Source organism: Pogona vitticeps, chromosome 10 (genome assembly GCF_051106095.1).
Source record: "Pogona vitticeps strain Pit_001003342236 chromosome 10, PviZW2.1, whole genome shotgun sequence".
Lineage (NCBI taxonomy): Eukaryota > Metazoa > Chordata > Lepidosauria > Squamata > Agamidae > Pogona > Pogona vitticeps.
In genome coordinates this window covers 2,397,312-2,414,193 of record NC_135792.1, presented here as the reverse complement: position 1 = coordinate 2,414,193, position 16,882 = coordinate 2,397,312, and the positions used below count along the sequence as shown (strand labels likewise).

Here is a 16,882-nt window from a genome sequence, read left to right as displayed (position 1 = left end):
GAGAGTGTTTGCCTTCTAAGCCTCTTGCAGCAGAGATGACTTTGTCCCAAAGCGTGTGACTTTGCCCTTCAGTACATTGTACTGCATTAGCCCCTTTACTGGCCCTTCACTCAATTTGGAGGGAGAACAGGGGCCTTTTTTATTTTTTGGTGGCCTATAAAGGCTTATGTCGCTTTAAATAATTTGATGCCACCTGCCAATTGAGCGATGTCACTGCTCAGTCCTGACATCAGATCTTGGAGAGTCAGTGACATAAATCTCCTTCCGTCTAGGAAATCCCACTTCTTGCTTCCCTCTAATGTGAAATTGTTGGGTTTTCCCATCCTGTTTTCGGCTTTTTAGTTGAATCTTGGTTCGTGAGTGACCTTATGCTCCTATCTCATGACTGCTAAGTTTACTCAGAAGCCTTTGATGAGGGCCTTATCAAAATCACTTTGAAGATGCAAATATATATGCAGTCTACTGGATCCACCATGCTTTAATGTTTGTTGAGATTTGTGAATCAAATCCCAAAGATTCAATGAAGGAAAACTGTTCTTAGATTAAGCAATATGTCATTTGCAGGCTTCTGCATGAACCTCTTTCAAATGCAACTGAACTAAATGCCCTGTGTTGTCCAGGGCATCTTCTATCTCCCAATAAGGAGGATGATTTGAGACCCCATGCATTATTTCCATTGAAGGTCCAGCAACCAAAAGAGAGGGAAAGAGAATGAGGCAGAGATAGCAGAGGCAGGGGGTGGAAAGATTTGCAACGCTGGAGCCAGAAAAGAATGGTATCCGAAGAGAGGGCGGGAATGGGTGGGAACAGACCCAGTATGATTTAAAATGGGACACTTTGTGTGCTATGGTTAATACAGTGGTGCTTGGGTTAATGTCAAAGTGTCCTGGGCAAAACAGGGTGGCCAAGTGATTCATTCCATCAAGCGAGGAACCCTTGCATTTCCAAGACTGTGCCCCACCTGATAATCAGACTCCACAGCCGCCATTTTCACCGGCTCAATTGTTCGGCTTTCCAGTTCCTCCACCGCCTGGATCAAGATGTCATTCTGGTCAGTCAGATCTAGGACATAACCCTGCAAGAGCTTCACTTTTGCCTGCAGAAGGAGAAACCAGAGAAAGGAAACAGAAAAGGGCTTCAGAAGGGCCATCCATGGCAGCCACCTCCAGTCCCCTGCCCCACCTTCATGACAAGGGAACCAAGAAGGCAGCCAGCTCTGGCTGAGAAGGCACCTCATGACAAAGCAGTTCAGCTGAAACAGAAGCCCGCAAGCAAACAAGATGCAGAAAAGCCTAAGAGAAGCCCCTCCTGCTGGATCAGGCCAAACGCGCCCCCCCCAAGTCATGCACTTCTTCCCCTCTGTGGCCAATTGTGCCCCTCCTGCAACAGGTAAGCCGAAGAGCAGGAGGAAGCAGAACAGCATGCCCTCCAGCATCCACAGGGCGCAAGGGGGGGGGCGCAAAAATATGTTAAATAAATAAATAGTAAAATAAAATAATTTGCCTTGCCTCCTTTTAAAGCCATCCCCGTACTTCCTGAGGCAGCGGGTTCCATCTTTACTTATGGGAAGAAGTGACTCCTTATGACCCTCGAGAGTCTCTCCCACTACCCAGCTCTTATTGGTTAGCTCTAGGTTCTAACTCATGGAAGTGAGAGCTGGACCATAAAGGAAGCTGACCACCAAAGAATTGATGCTTTTGAATTGTGGTGCTGGAGGAGGCTCTTGAGAGTCCCCTGGACTGCAAGGAGAACAAACCTATCCATTTTGAAGGAAATCAACCCTGAGTGCTCACTGGAAGGACAGATCCTGAACCTGAGGCTCCAAAACTTTGGCCATCTCATGAGAAGAGGAGACTCCCTGGAAAAGACCCTGATGTTGGGAAAGTGTGAGGGCAAGAGGAGAAGGAGACGACAGAGGACGAGGTGGTTGGACAGCATCATCGAAGTGACCAACATGAATTTGACCCAACTCTGGGAGGCCATGGAAGACAGGAGGGCCTGGCGTGCTCTGGTCCATGGGGTCACGAAGAGTCGGACACGACTTAGCGACTCAACAGCAACACTAACAACAGGTTCTAACTCACCGAGAGGGCAAAGATCTGTCCATGTCTTGCTTCTTACACCGCACAGGCTAGCAGCCTGTGCAAATCCCCAGACTCCATCTTACTTCTGTGCCAAACCACCCCTAACTTTGTAAGCTTTAAAAATAACTAAAAGGTTATAGCTGTTTTCCTAAGTTTTTTTCTTGTCAAATATCAATCATAATTTAATATAATTAAATCTTTGTTAATTATCAGTATCTGTTGTGTATAATTAGTGATTTCCACAGCACATACACATACGAACCCCTGGGTGCAGCGGTGCTCCATAGAGGACTGGCTGTCAGCTACAGAACAGCAAGCTGCCTAGGGCAGGGGACCGGGGTGGGTGGGTGTAGGAGCCAACATGTTAGACTCCAACTGGAGAGACCAGTTCAGTGGGATAGCTTGGGCCAGTCACTGCCTGAGCCACACCTGTTAGGAGTGTAATAAAGTGGGACTGTTAGGAGGATTAAGTGGGGTAGCCCCCCCCTCCTGATATACCCCACCCTGAGCTCAGCGGAAGACGGGAGGAGAACAAACAAGTAGAGGCAACATTAAAACACAACACAAGGGAGAGCAAACTGTTCTGCCTGCTTGGGATGTGAACGTTGAACTGTTTGCAACATTTCGGGACAACCGTGTTTCTCCACTTAACTGAGAAAAAATTAGGAGCCTGTCCCGTCCCCTCCTCACCACTCCTGCTCTTCAGGGGGAACACCCAAATACAGCAAATACCAAACAATGGGGACAAGAGAATGAGAGAGAGAGAGAGAGAGAGAGAACATGGGTCTCCAAAGAGACCAAGATTAGCAGCCTCTGATCCTCAAGGAGACCTTTCTTTCCCTAATATCAGAAATAGACACTTTTTGTCCAAGTTAAAAATAAAAAAAACCACAATCTACCTGCTTCCAGCTTTAACAGGAACACGTCTTTTGTACATCTGAGGGATCTTAATTTCCTCAAATACCCTATATTATAATGCAGACACAGCTCAAGGAGGAGGCAAGGGTTAGCAGAAATCAGCCATGACGTGTACACGAGTCCTCCTCCCGTGCATCTGCATACCTGATGCTGGGAGCTTATAATGAATTCTTGGCCCTCTTGCTTCATTTGTGAGCCTTCCTTTCAGGGCAAACTGGGAAGCAGGATGCCAGGCTGGGTGGGCTACAGGATCAGACCTCTAGGAACCAGCAATCCAGAAGAGCAGACCTCATGTAATTAGTAACAACCGCTCGATCAGGTGGGAGCCTCCATACAGCCTGGTTGGGAGCCATGAGCTCAGCACAACCTACTTATAAGGTGAAGCCTCCTTCAGTGCATGTGCAGAGCGCAGATCCCAACGGAACATGTCTGAGACCAGTCCTCCTAAGCCAAAACTGGTGGTGGTTTAGAACCAATTAGACGATTTTAAAAAACCACATTAAAGACGCAAACCCACAAACGCACTTCTTGGATAAGTGCCACAGAAGTCGTCATGAATTGTCTCTGAACAAACTGCACAGACTTTCAGTGTAAGGTAGTGGTTCCCAACCTTGACTCCCCAGATGTTCTTAGCCTAAAAGTCCCAGAAGCCTTCACGGCTAGCTCTGCTGGCTGGGATTTCTGGGAGTTTTAGTCCAAGAACATCTGGGGACCCAAGGTTGGGAATCAATGGCCTAAAGCCTTTCAAAGTCATCCAGCCCTTCTCCTTTTCCGACGCTCACAGTCAAGGTCACAGAAGAGCAGGAAGGGAACTCCGGCCAGTTCTTCACGGCCAGATTAGGTGACACTTTCTTTTCCAGACAGGGCTCTTATATTCTTGTGTCTTAACAGCTGCCTTAATAAGCAGAAAGGGGCAGAACCACCTCCTTGCTTCCCGCATGCACCGAAGCTGCACCTTCCACATTCCAGGCTGTTAGCTTTTAGACAATAAAGTTGCATGACTCTTGCTGAACAGGTGCCTCAGAAACCAGTTCCTTGCTTAACTGCAAATCCCTCCACCAGGACCCAGGGTATGCTGCTGGAAAACAGGAATGTGCCGGGACAGGAAAGAGCCCACCTCCACGTGGGGAAGCAGGGTGCAGTTCTATAAACCATAACTCTTCTAGACAATTATAGGTCAATGTCCAGCTCTGGCTGCTCTAGCGCTATGGAAAAGACTCAAAATGCACAGGGGAGGGAGAGAGCGTTCAAGTACACCCCAAGCCTGTCCAGTTCACATTTGCTTGGGTATTCTCCAGGTTTCCAAGCTAGTCAAACATAGCCAAAGGTAGTGGAGAGATGAAAAGAAGGGGGAAGAGACATTAGGAAATTGACGGATGGAGGAATTACATACGGTAGGAAGTGCCAGACTTCCCAAGGGGCACCCAAGCCTCAGTCCAAGAGGGAGGAAGAAGGCTTGACCAGGGTGATCTTGGGCCACTGGGCACCACACGTGGCAGAACTATGCAACACTGACCTTTTGGTCTGTGAAAAGGTTTGCCAAAGCCCAATAAAGGTCCAATTCTCTGGTCGGGGTTTGGGAGGCCAGCCCCACACGGCAAGATGGCAGAAAGACCAGCCCCAGCCCAACAGGGCATCCTGCCTCTGCTGCATTTTGCATTGAGGCAAAAAAGGGGGTGGAGGTGGCAGCAGCCAGCCTGTGCTTCAGCAGGGCACCCTTAGGCCGGCTGAGCACTCAGAAAATGTCTCAGGGAGGGGAGTGCTTGGCACGGAGGAAGTGGCTCCCCATCATCTGAGCTACTCCTTTGGGGTCGAATCCGGTGATTAGTTCATTAAGTAGCAAAGCTTGGCTTTTAATAAGCAAAAGTGACTGAAATCTCCTTTCCACATCCTGATAATTTTAGCATTTCCAATTCATTATTAGAGTCCAGATTCATTAACTATTCAGTTTATAGATATTAATGCTTAAGATGCAGGCATCATCTGCCAAAATGTGGAGAAGAATGGTTTCAATTAGCTATCTTGGATCATGAATCCTACCAGCTGGATATTTTTAGACAGCAGATACAAAGGCGTGCCTGAGGGATGTCAAGGTACAGCTAAGAATCGGTGCAGAAGGTCACGTAAGCAAAGCCGGGAAGGAAACAGAGGCAGAAAGCAACACCCTGACAACTTGGGAGCAGATTGCCCTCACATGCAGTAGGCCTGCCTGTGTGGCATCAGCCTGCAAACGGGCCGTTCTGGAGAAAGGGGGCAGGGGCTGGAGCGGCCTCTGCAACAGGGCTAGCCACATGTGGCTCTCCAGATGTTGTGCAAGTACCACTCTCATCACCTCAAGCCAACAGAGCCCACCGTGAAGTATGATGAGATTTCTTGAAAAGGCCCACTTTGCCTTACAGAATCTCCCATCTGACCACATCTGGTCCCTTGGGAGACCGCTGTGAGCCAATGACAAAAGGCATCGCTATCTGCCTCCTCCTGCCCAGAAGAACTGGCAATGTCAAGGCCTCTAAGGGGCTCTGGAAACCATGTAATGCATTAAAATAATTACCTGCCCATTAAACAGGAAGATGAACCAATTGTTGCATCTAAACCAGTGGTTCCCAACCTGGGGTTCCCAGCAGTTCTTGGACTGCAACTTCCAGAAGCCTTCACCGCCAGCTGTGCTGGCCAGGATTTCTGGGAGTTGTAGTCCAAGACCATATGAGGAACCAAGGTTGGGAACCACTGATCTAGACAATAACATTTTTAAAGCAGTGATCCTAACACTAGCATGTTACTTTCAAAGGGTTATTTTTCTTAAGACGAGATGCATTCCTAAAGTAAAACCATTGACTTTAGTGTTAGGGCTACACTTTGCATTACTTGCGAACTTTAGGCAACCACACCAGGGAGGCACGCAAACGTTTGGCAGGACACTGGGATGATCACGTGCATGAATGGCAAGAGTTACTAGGCTTGGCTTGTGGGAAATTTACACACAGCTTGTGCTGCAGATTCAGCTTTCCCAGCCAGCCCCCAATTTTACCACCTTACCTCCATGTTGTATTTTAAAGATTTTGCATGATGAGAAAACAATGCCATTTCCCATTTCATGGGGGAAAGACTACTGGGGGGGGGGTCTATTGCTGGTGGCACCTTATTTGTGCACCCACTCCTCTTGTTAGGAAGGGCCAGCTGTTATTTCAGTGTTACTCAGTCCTTGTGCGAGAAAAATCACTGAGACACTGAATTTCTCCATCTAGGCTCAAAACCCAGCAGACCCAAGGAAACAGCAGATTTTTAATTAACACAGCACAACACAGCAGTTTTGCTGAGTGAGTGGGTGGGTGCCTGTTGCATACCCAGTTAATTATCCATGCAAACGAAGGCAAACAAAACCAGACATGAGGGCAATGAGGCTTCTGATCAAAGGACACGTGTCATGCGAGGGTTATGAGCGCTGAGACTGACTCCAGACTTCAAGCTGTCTGTGTCAACAGCTATGTCAAGTTCTCTGCTAGCAGAAACAGTCCCATGAGCTGGCTATGTAGCACCTTCAGTGTAAGAGGAAGTATGCTCTGAATACCAACCCCTGCTGCGGGAATACGAACAGGAGGCTGCTACTCAGCTCAGACCCTTTTGCTTGGGGGGGGGGTCTTGCCATGAGGGCATCTGGCTGGCCACAGTGGGACACCATCCTGGCCTGGAGCAGACCGACCACTGGCCTGATCGAGCTTCAGAGCTTCTCTTACGGTCAGAAGCCTCCCCTCCTACTACTTTTAACAGAAGGTAAAGATAAAGGTTCCCCTTGACAATTTTTGTCCAGTCATGTTCGACTCTAGGGGGCGGTGCTCATCCCCGTTTCCAAGCCATAGAGCCAGCGTTTGTCCAAAGACAATCTTCCGTGGTCACATGGCCAGTGCGACTTAGACACGGAACGCTGTTACCTTCCCACCAAAGTGGTCCCTATTTATCTACTTGCATTTGCATGCTAGGTTGTGTATGCCTTTTAACAGAAAGGCATACACAAAGATGCTTAAGCCATGAGCTACAGGGGCTGAGAAGCAATCAGGTCTAGTGGTTAGATAGCAAGGCCAGTGTTCCTTCTCAACCTAAACTGACACACAGATTGAACTTAAAGAAAAATGTTTTGAGGGGAGGAGGAACACTTAGAACTAGCATTTTTCACAATCTGAAATTTTTATTAATGCTTTCTCTCTCCCTCCGTCTGGTGGTTTCAAAAAATGTTAAGTCATAGAGAGAAAGACAGGACTGAGTCCTATAGAACGTTTTAAATAGAAAAAAATATGGGGATCAAAAAGTTGTCACTCAGGACCACATTCTAAAATCTGCCCAAGATGTTGGTGAAATTAAAATAAACAAACTACATTTTTTGGAGAGAGGATGACTGCCACAGGCTTTTCTTGAACACCCCAACTACTGAAGTGACAGATTTATCCTAAAACAGCAGAAGATGAGGTGAGGTGAGAGGAAAGGCCAAGAGACAGGAGGGAATACATGTGCCATTGGAGGGGGTGTGTGGCCACCAAAGCAGGGCCAAGGGCCGGCAGAGGCCGTGACTGATGCCAGAGGCACATCACTGAAGAGTGGCAACTTTACTGCCTTGGAAGAGACAGCTTTCCAAGGAGCCTCTTTCTCTCACATGCCTTCCAGCCACCTAGAAGTTTGGAAACCACTTTTGGAAGAGAGCGCCAGCATGCTCCTTAGATGGGTGATGGGCCATGTCAGGCCTCACCAAGAGTGCCAGGAGGCGTTTCTTCTTTCATTCTCTGCAGCCAGAGCACAGGGCTCTTCTTCTTGACAGCCCCGTCACTGAAGGCACCACCTTTGGGGTTGTGACCTACTGTGCAAGTTCAGGACCGATCACCACAGCCTTCCCTTTCTGAAGCCAGAAAGCAGGGATACGTGTGCTCATCTGTGCACGCACAGAGGATACGACACACAAGTCGCAAGGGCCAGGCAATTAACTTTATGCCACGGCAGAGTCCAGATTCTCTGAATCTAACAGAGGCACTTAATCAGATCAAATTGGCCTGAAATATCCAAACTCTCAAAGCCATCTCTCATCTCTTCCACCAAGTTGGGGGCAGAGGGCAAGCTCAGGCAAACTCTCAGACAGCCCTGGGCACGACAAGTTGCAGTCATTCCGCTTCCAGGTTATTAGAGAAAGAAGACCTGGAGCCAGGCTCGCTCTGTTACAGAGGGACTGCAGGATCAATGGTGATGAAAAGGGTTTGGGGCTGCTGAGGTCAATGGAACCCCCAAAGCTAGGCTAGCCAGCACTCTACCACTCGACCCCCTCCCAACATCTCAGGAGGGCCGCAGCCCCACCCAGAAGACACTGAATATCCCCACACATCACAAGTCCATGTATCTTGTTAGAATTTTACCACCACACTTTGATTCATTTTGATTATAAAGAGTTGGCAACTTTGTTAGAAGGCAGGGAATACAAGTTGGGGCTGTAAGCAACTTATTTATTCGAGCTCTCAAGAGGTTCTCGTGCAAGGCAGACCTGACCCAGCTTCAAGGCAGCTCTTTTTATGTTTTTACACCTCGGGTACATTGACACAATAATCCTTAAAATGGTTTGGAAAAAACAGGAGAAGGGGGAACGGGACAGTCATGAGGTCTCCCCGGGAAACAGGTTCCACAAAACTTACTGGGCCTTCCACATTCTACCAAGGAGCTGAGATGAACAGGGTGGGTGAATTCAACGTGGAATTTGTTCTTTAAGCATGAAACAGCTTTTGCAGTGTTCAGCAAGCTGGGTCATGTTCACAACACACCTGAGCCTTTGTTACTGACATTCCTCAGCAAATGTACCTATACAGTTAACAAGGGGGTCTTGTGGCACCTTAAAGATTCATGTGTTTTATCTGGAACAGGAACCCACCTCCTCAGATGCTACGGCCCACAAAAGCTTATACCAAATAAAACTTCTTCAGTCCTCAGCGTGCTGCTTTTGCTGCAAAAGACGAACGCAGCCACCTCCCTCCCAAGCATTACGTACCTACAGAGCGAAGGCAAATTCTTCCTAGTCAAGAATGTAAGTTAGCAGAAGTGCCGTGTGCTTGGGATTAAAATGAGGGCACAGTCGCCCCAGACAGGAATACCCAGATATCCCCACAGTAGAAGGGAAGGGGGAATTTCCACAATGCCTTTAAGAAAATTCTGTATTGCTATTAACACTTAAAACAAAGCAGATGTTTACACATCTTCTGCATCGTGGCAATGCCATACGAGACACCAAAACCAAGACAGAAGTATCCCACCTATTTTCCCAAGCAGAGGAGCAGACTCTTTCTTCAACAGGCGTGAAGTAAAAACAAGGAGCAAGCAGCCATTTGTCCATCTCCTAAGAGAGGTCCTGGAACTGATTGAAAATGTAAACTTGAGTTTCCCCGCCTGCCTTCCCTCTAGTGATGAGGCTGGACTCACAGGGGTAAGCCGCCTCAGTAAAGGCATTTCTGGTATCCAATTTACTTGCAACAATTCCTGCAAGAAATTAAGCTTCTTAGAAGGAGCCTTCAACAAACCCTCTTGTCCACCAGCCGGCTGGTGAGAATGCCTTTGATCTCGGGAGCAAGAAATACTCGCAAAGGATGGCTGTGTGACAGCAGTGACTACGCAAAGCTGCCTGCGGGGACGGGGGGGGGGATGGGTGTTTGAGGGGAAGGGTTTCTCCCTTCCCTTGGAACACCGTAGAACAGAGGGGTGGGCCTAGGGGGTGGCCTGGCTTCACCCTTTCAAATGCCTCGCATCATGCCTTTTCCGTGTTCACAGCTGCTCTTTCCCCTTCCCACCCTGGTCCCCGTCTCCCTAGAACCTGGCAGCATCCTTTCTTCAGAGACCAGACTCCACCAACACAGTGTCCAAGCAATTCGCTTTTGTGAAACGCCTCCCTTTTTATGAGTCTGGGGGATAATCTCTGGAGAGGATCCTCCAAGGTCTCCCACCAAGTCCCTCCTCTGAGAAAGGCTCAGAGAGCAGGGGCAAGAAAGCAGGTATTTTCAGATATAGCCCTCTGCTTTTGGACTGCTCCCCACAGGGAAGCCTGACGGCCCCCAAGTGTCATAGTTTTGACACCACGTTAAGACATTTTCTTTTCTTGATCCCTTCAAGCTTTGTGCTGACACTGAAATGCATGGCACCAAAACTCTCAATGTAAGGAAGGCACCATCAATGTAACTAAGCATCCCAGCCCTGCCTTGCCCTCCCAGGGTTCCTGCATGCGTTGCACTCTACAAGCCTCTTGAGACAGGGGCCTGCTTCAGTGAGCTGATCTTCGAAGAACCCTTTCTAAGGAAACTACTACCACCTTGGACCATTAGGCTCTGAAGCAGCTGCCTCAAACATCTGATTTGGGGTGTGTCATGAGGCAAAAAGCGTCTTGACTTGATGCTTATAATTTGATTTTCACTGCCAGGGAGGGAGAGGGGAACTTACAGGGTCTTCTGCTGCAAAGTACCAAAAGATCTTGGCCCTTGGAGCTATGTAACATGACTTCAGTAATGAGCATTAGCAGGGCTGCCAGGATACCACTGGCACATACTGTTGCAGGGAAATTTGACAAATTCATTTAAGAGGCCACCAAGACAGCTCGTTGAGAAAGCGTGAGTTGGACCAGGAAGTAAAGCTTCTACCCACAAACAAAGAGACACAGGCCTGCTACAATCGGGCACACTGGGTGTTGTGGTGGAATTAGGGGCTCAGTTTTGGCCCCAGTCATCTCAGGTGCACCTCAACAATCAAGGGCTCTGAACCTTCTACAGCTCAGCCTCTGGCTTTCAAGAGATTTAGGCGGAAAGAATCTATGCCAAACAAATAAAACTGCTTGTAATGATTCAGAGTTTCTGGGGAAAGGGGAAAACAAAGAAGAAACAAAATAAGAGTGATTTGATTTGTTAGGGCACATGCTCACGGAGTTTTTCCGCCTTGCTTCTCAAAGAGCAATGAAGCACACCTGCCTACCCACCTTCTTTCCAATAATAAACAGAAGTTTGCACCCAGGCTACACCAAGGAGCACTTCAGAGCAACCTCACACCAAAACAGCAAATTTCTCAGGGATGCAAAGCTATTCAATAAAAAGCTTTTAAAGGCATATTTTTAAACTTGCAGCAGGAAAGCTTTTCTGTGTCAAGACAGTAATTCTTATAACAGCATTGATCAAAATGTCATTCTTTTATGAGTGTACAATACCTTTTAATGGCATACAACAAGCCATTAGGGTTATACACCTCTGTATAGCAGACATCTTACTGGAAAGAGGGAGTCCTGGCCAAGGAGCAGACAAGCCAAGTGCAGCTTCTTTTTTTTTAATTGCACCGCTGCAAATTTCACTACCAAACAATCCTCCAGCAAGCAGACTATTCAAGGCACATGGATAGCATTGGGGGGGGGGCACAAAAGTCTGCATGTCCAGGAAATCACCCTAAGCTAAAAATGACAGTGCTTGGGCTCTTGCTGGGGGTAGATCCATTTTCATTCTGCCCCCCCTTTCCCATTTCCCAGGTGATTCTCCCCCTCCCACCGTCACTCATCCATCTGGCAAAGGATGAAACACTGGCCGTTTTGTTCTAGGCTTTCAGCTTCCAAAGATAGAAGTGGAACATCTAATGAACAGATTCTCTGCTGCAGTTCATTTGAAGCCCTCCAGTGCTCTGGCTCTTCAGAGAGTTTGGAGCAGGAGTGGAGATTGCATTTACTCTGCTTGAATGAAGGGTCAGTAGGGACCCCGGACAAGCATGCACCAGCACTTTAATTCTCTCATCCAGCTAAAAATACCAGCAGGGGAGGGCCAACTGTCTCCCCACCACCAAGATCTTTTATTTCACAGACTCTATTTGTAGAACCCAAGACAGGCTGATGGCAATCAGAAAGGTGCAGGGGAAATCTTTCAATATTTTGCACCTTAATAAAGTCAGAGCTAACACTACAGATCGTACCCCTGAGGGAAGGAGACCATCTCCACGCTGCCTGTTTCTCACTCTTTTGACTATGAGGAAGATGGAAGGAGAACTTTCAGTACAAACAGAGAGTCAAAAGCACATGCAAATTTCAAAAGTGCCCAACCAGAAATATAGGTGTGCTGGGCTCATGGATACTGCGTCCTCAGCTATTCAGTAGCCATTTTGGTCCCAACCGCAACAGAACTCCTACCGTGGACGATCACCCAGTCTACTGTTGCACTGGATCCCTTTTTAAGATGGTTCAATAGCATGAAGGTGTTTCAGAGCCTCAAGTGGGAGAACACTTGATTTCCAACAACCATGTTCAAGAAAGCGCCCAAGTTCTAGGCACAAATTCTGTCAGACATCCCCATGCAATCTTCTGCACCAGTTGCAACCTCACTCTGTGTAGGGAGAGGTTTGGGCCTTTCTAACTGAGACATTTCCTAGGAAGTAAAGATGAAGGTCCTGATAGGTTTTTAGCTTCCCTGCAGAGTCTGAATTGTGTTCCCAAAGAACACAATCCTCCCACCCTTCAACCCAAAAAATCCACCCAGGAAATAACAAGTACTTTGGATATTTTTGCACAAAGGTCAGAAATACAGAGTTTCACCTTACTCAGGCCAAAACCATGCGAGTATAAAAATAACTAAAAGATTCATTACACTAAAAAAGGAAAGTAACCTCTCATTAGCAGACTTTATTTTTACAATCATAATGTAACATAATTACACCTTTCTTGTAGGAAAACAAACCAGTTACAAACATTTTAATTGTGACTAGTTATTTTCAAAAACCAATATGGCTCCATTTTATTTCTTAGGGCTGTAATCTTTAAAAAACACCACAAAACTGTGGCCACATGCAGACTTTGTAACTAGAAACTAAGACAGTTTTTAAACACAGTCTTAGTGTTTAGCTTCCCACTATATTGTCACATTATAGCAACTTCTAACAAAGCTGTTGCCCAGCTGCAGGCTTAAAACTTGCTTTGTTCTGTTTTTTTTATATCCCATTTTTAAAAATACAGTTCACTTTTGAAAAAAAAAACACAACTCTAGCTGGACACTTACTCATTCCAGCACTTAAAAGGTTCCCTTGACATTTAGTCCAGTCGTGTCCGACTCTAGGGCGCGGTGCTCATCCCCGTTTCCAAGCCATAGAGCCAGGGTTTGTCCGAAGACAGTTTCCGTGGTCACGTGGCCAGCGTGACTAGACACGAAGGCCGTGACCTTCCCACCAAGGTGGTACCTATTTATCTACTTGCATTTTTACACGATTTCGAACCGCAAGGTTGGCAGGAGCTGGGACAAGCGACAGGAGCTCACTTCATCACGTGGATTTGATCTTATGACTGCTGGTCTTTGACCTTGCAGCACAAAGGCTTCTGCGGTTTAACCCGCAGCGCTACCACGTTCCAGCACTTGCTTTATGCTCATTTCCAGGCTCTGAGGAAGGAGGCAAAGGATGAGATGCTAAGGAATTCACTGGCAGGGTTTCCGGTTGGAACAAGCACCAGGCTGCCTATAGAAGGCACTGAATATTATCTGAAAAGTCTAAACCCACCATACAGCAAAAACCCATAGAGAAAACAATACCAGAAAATAAGAACTCTGTTCAACAACCAGTGTTGCTAAAAGATCACTTGTAAAAAGAACGAGCATTTGTGGAGAAGGATCCAAGACATCTTCTAGGCACAACTAATAATCACTTCACACTTTTGATTTATATTTTCATGGCCGGAGAGGGCTAAATGACCACCTGCAGGATGCTGGGTTTGGCTCAAGTATTACCTGTGGCCGATACCTGAACTAATACTACAGGGAAAAATGGATCATATGTAACTGAACATTTGGAAACAGACATGCTGGGGCGGGTGGCATTAGCAAAAGGCAAAGGAAACGAGAGTGTGATACCTGGAGGACTTCCTCCTGATTCTCCTCCAGGACCTCCAAGCAGTGCAGGCGCTCCTGGTAAAGAGCGTGAAACTCGTCCAACAGCTGCCTCCTGCCAAGAGAAGCCAGAGGCTCTCCATCAACTTCTGCAGGAGAATAACAACAGGAGAAGCAGAGATGAGAAAATCTGCCAGTTTCACATTTGAATTTTTTTTTTGAATCTCACATTCCTTTTGATGTGATGTTTATGAAGTTGGTAAATTCCTCCAAAGTCTGCACCCTAGTTGCTCTGGTCAAGTTCAATATACACAATTATTTTTTACACAGACCACACTGTATGGATCTGCCATATTGGGTCTCAGAAAAGAGAGGCAGCAACCTAAATTCAGCACAGAACTATGGCTGATACAGAGGGATTCTGCAGGTGCCTCTGTCCACGGGGGAAGAGAGAAAGAGGCATCGCAGTAGCAGCAATTTCTGTCCGTGGGACATCCGCCAGCAAGAGAGCTGCCTGGCAATCTTGAGAGCCAATGTCAGACATAAGACTAAAGCCTTCTATTTAATTTTCACTTTAATACCTGGCGCCACTGTTTAAGGCACCGTTGTTGCTTTTCATTGTGTTTTCTTAGCAATACCTCAATCTTTCAAATGTTCTCACATTTCAGCACTCTGATACGCACCTCGCAAGGTCCATCACAACGTCTGTGAAGTCATTTACTTTTGTTCATTCTACATATTTGTAAACCACCTAGATATCCAAGTGGTTTACAAATTTTAAATTTTAATTAAATTTAACTTTTTAAAAATATTGTACACTGCCTTGGATCCTTTAGGAGAAAAGCGGCATATAAATATTTCAGATAAATAAATAAAGACATAAAATCTCTGGTCAGATGAGAGGGTTTCTGAACACTCCCAATGAAGCCTTCGTGGCCGAGGCACAAATGTGACACAACTCTTTCTCTCACCGGGTTTTGTGTTGTTTGAAAAACCTGAACGTCCCAAATAAAAACGAATTTTACAGATTATTTTAATTAAATAATTATATAACTATGCAATTGTAGAATATACAAATTACAGAGCTTTATAATTGTTTCCTCAAAATATATGTTAAATATCATAATAGGTAATTTATATATATTATATAATGCATTATTTATTTATATAATGCATTAATTAATTAATTAATTAATTAATTAATTAATTAATTAACTAACTAACTAACTAACTAACTAACTAACTAACTAACTAATTTTAAGGGGCTGAAATCAAATTGTCCTCCAGAGGGTCTGCTCGTGACCAGGCAGGCGGGGCCGGTCCAGAAAACGGGGGGCTGCCAAGAAGGGGGGGACCCCCTCACTCTGGAGCCCTCCCAGGCTATGAGGTGGCGTCCCGTCCCGTCCCTCCCCCCCAGACTAATTAATTAGGGACTAATTAGCGGCTCGGCCGGCCGCCAGCTTCCCCCAGGCCAGCCGCGGGGCCTTCGCAAGCGCCCTTTCCCCACACACGGCTGGCCTTCCTCCTTCCTTCCGTCCGTCCGTCCGCCCGGCGGCGGCTTCTCCCTCACCGTGAGGCGCTCCGTCCCTCGCCCGCGCCTCCATCTTCCGCTTCAAACGAAGCCGCCGCCAGGCGCGAGCTCCGCCCGCTGCGTGACGGACGCGACCCTAGCCCAACCAAAGCAGACTTTCCAGCCGAAACCCACCTCCTCCATATCTGTCACCCAATCCGGGCAGCTCTAAAGGCGGCGAGACGCTCAACTGTTCTTTTCTCCTGTAAGAAGGTATTCGAGCCTGCTGGTTCTTCCGGGAGGATAAGTCGAACCAAGGGATTGGTCGTTGGGTCTCCCCCCCCCCCACCCGCGGCCAGTAAGAGGCGAGTTCTCGGCCGGCGTGCTCGGTGGAGAGGCGCACAGGTTTGGGTTGTCATGGCGACGGCCGGGCCCGGCTGCAGGCGGCCTGGTAGCGACCGGGCCTCTCCGCGAGGGGCTGCGCTGACCCTGCCGGCCCGTGTCGCCCCTCGCTGGCTAACCGGGCCCCGCTGGGGTTTGTGGACAATATACAGTATATGCGCTTATAAGAGCGGCGCATATGCCTAGACAGACGGACGGACACGCTTTACACAAACACACGCTTTTTAGGCAGGGGTTTATGCATCCTATCTTAACTGCCATATCTTAATTACTTATACTTCGCCATCTTGGACTTATATGTTTTTGTTTTTAAATTTGTTAACTACCCAGAGTAGACCCCGTCTCGATGGGCGGCATAGAAATCTAATAAATAAATCCCTTCTCATTTGCTTGAGGGACAGTGTCATGTAGTGTAGGAATGATGACCTGGGTTCAAATCCCCAGCTGGCCATAGAAACTTACAAGGGAATCATCCTGGTAAACCATTCCTTGAACATGGGATATGTCACATATTTCAAAAGCCATTTTAGGATTGCCATACGTTGGACTCGGCTGGATGGGGCACAACATGCTTGGATCCCCTTGCTCAGGACTTCCATTTTCTTCAAAACAAGCCCTTCCCTCTTCCTTGATATTACTTGTGAACCACACTGATGACCCACCTCTTCAGGGATGTGAAAAGTGTAAGGCTAACGGAGCGGTAGATCTTGCACACCTGGAGATGCTGCAGTTCTTCGGAAGCATTGTGGCGCTGTCTCTCGCTTGCCCTTGGCACAGGCAGACAGACTAAATGATGTGATTGCTTCTGGCATCCCTTGGGTTGTAGTAAATAAATAAATAAGTAAACAAACAAATAAAAAGAGCTGCAGTTCCAGAGAGTCCGATTTGCTCATGGGTGTCAGACCTCAACCTGTTTCTTAGCGTCCAAGAAGCAGCAACATGTTTTCTCTTGGAAGCACGTGCTTGACCTTTCCATTTCTTTGACTAAGGCTGCTCTGATATTCTTGAATCCAGATAAGGGTCTATAGCCATTCTTAGCCACCACATCTTGAAAGACTGTTTCAGTTTAGGGTGGATGATTTGTCTACCCAGCTGATTTATGCCAGAGGTCTTGATCTTCA

General features: G+C 47.1%; 1 protein-coding gene across 6 annotated transcripts in view; it reads right to left on the bottom strand.

The window, feature by feature from the left end:
- PMFBP1 (polyamine modulated factor 1 binding protein 1) overlaps positions 1 to 15,524 on the bottom strand; it is a 57,867-nt gene extending 42,343 nt beyond the window's left edge. For 4 of the 6 annotated variants that reach the window (XM_072980762.2, XM_078380436.1, XM_078380437.1 and 1 more), the window contains exons 1-3: positions 15,420 to 15,521; positions 13,874 to 13,998; positions 962 to 1,096 (exon numbers count right to left, since the gene is read on the bottom strand). In XM_072980762.2, the coding sequence (XP_072836863.2) occupies positions 962 to 1,096; positions 13,874 to 13,998; positions 15,420 to 15,453 (294 nt within the window). In that variant the 5' untranslated portion in view covers positions 15,454 to 15,521. Of the gene's footprint in view, positions 1 to 961; positions 1,097 to 13,873; positions 13,999 to 15,419 lie in introns of all 6 variants that reach the window. The other 2 variants (XM_078380439.1, XM_078380438.1) reach the window with 2 other exon arrangements.
- Between the last annotated feature and the right edge of the window lie 1,358 nt (positions 15,525 to 16,882).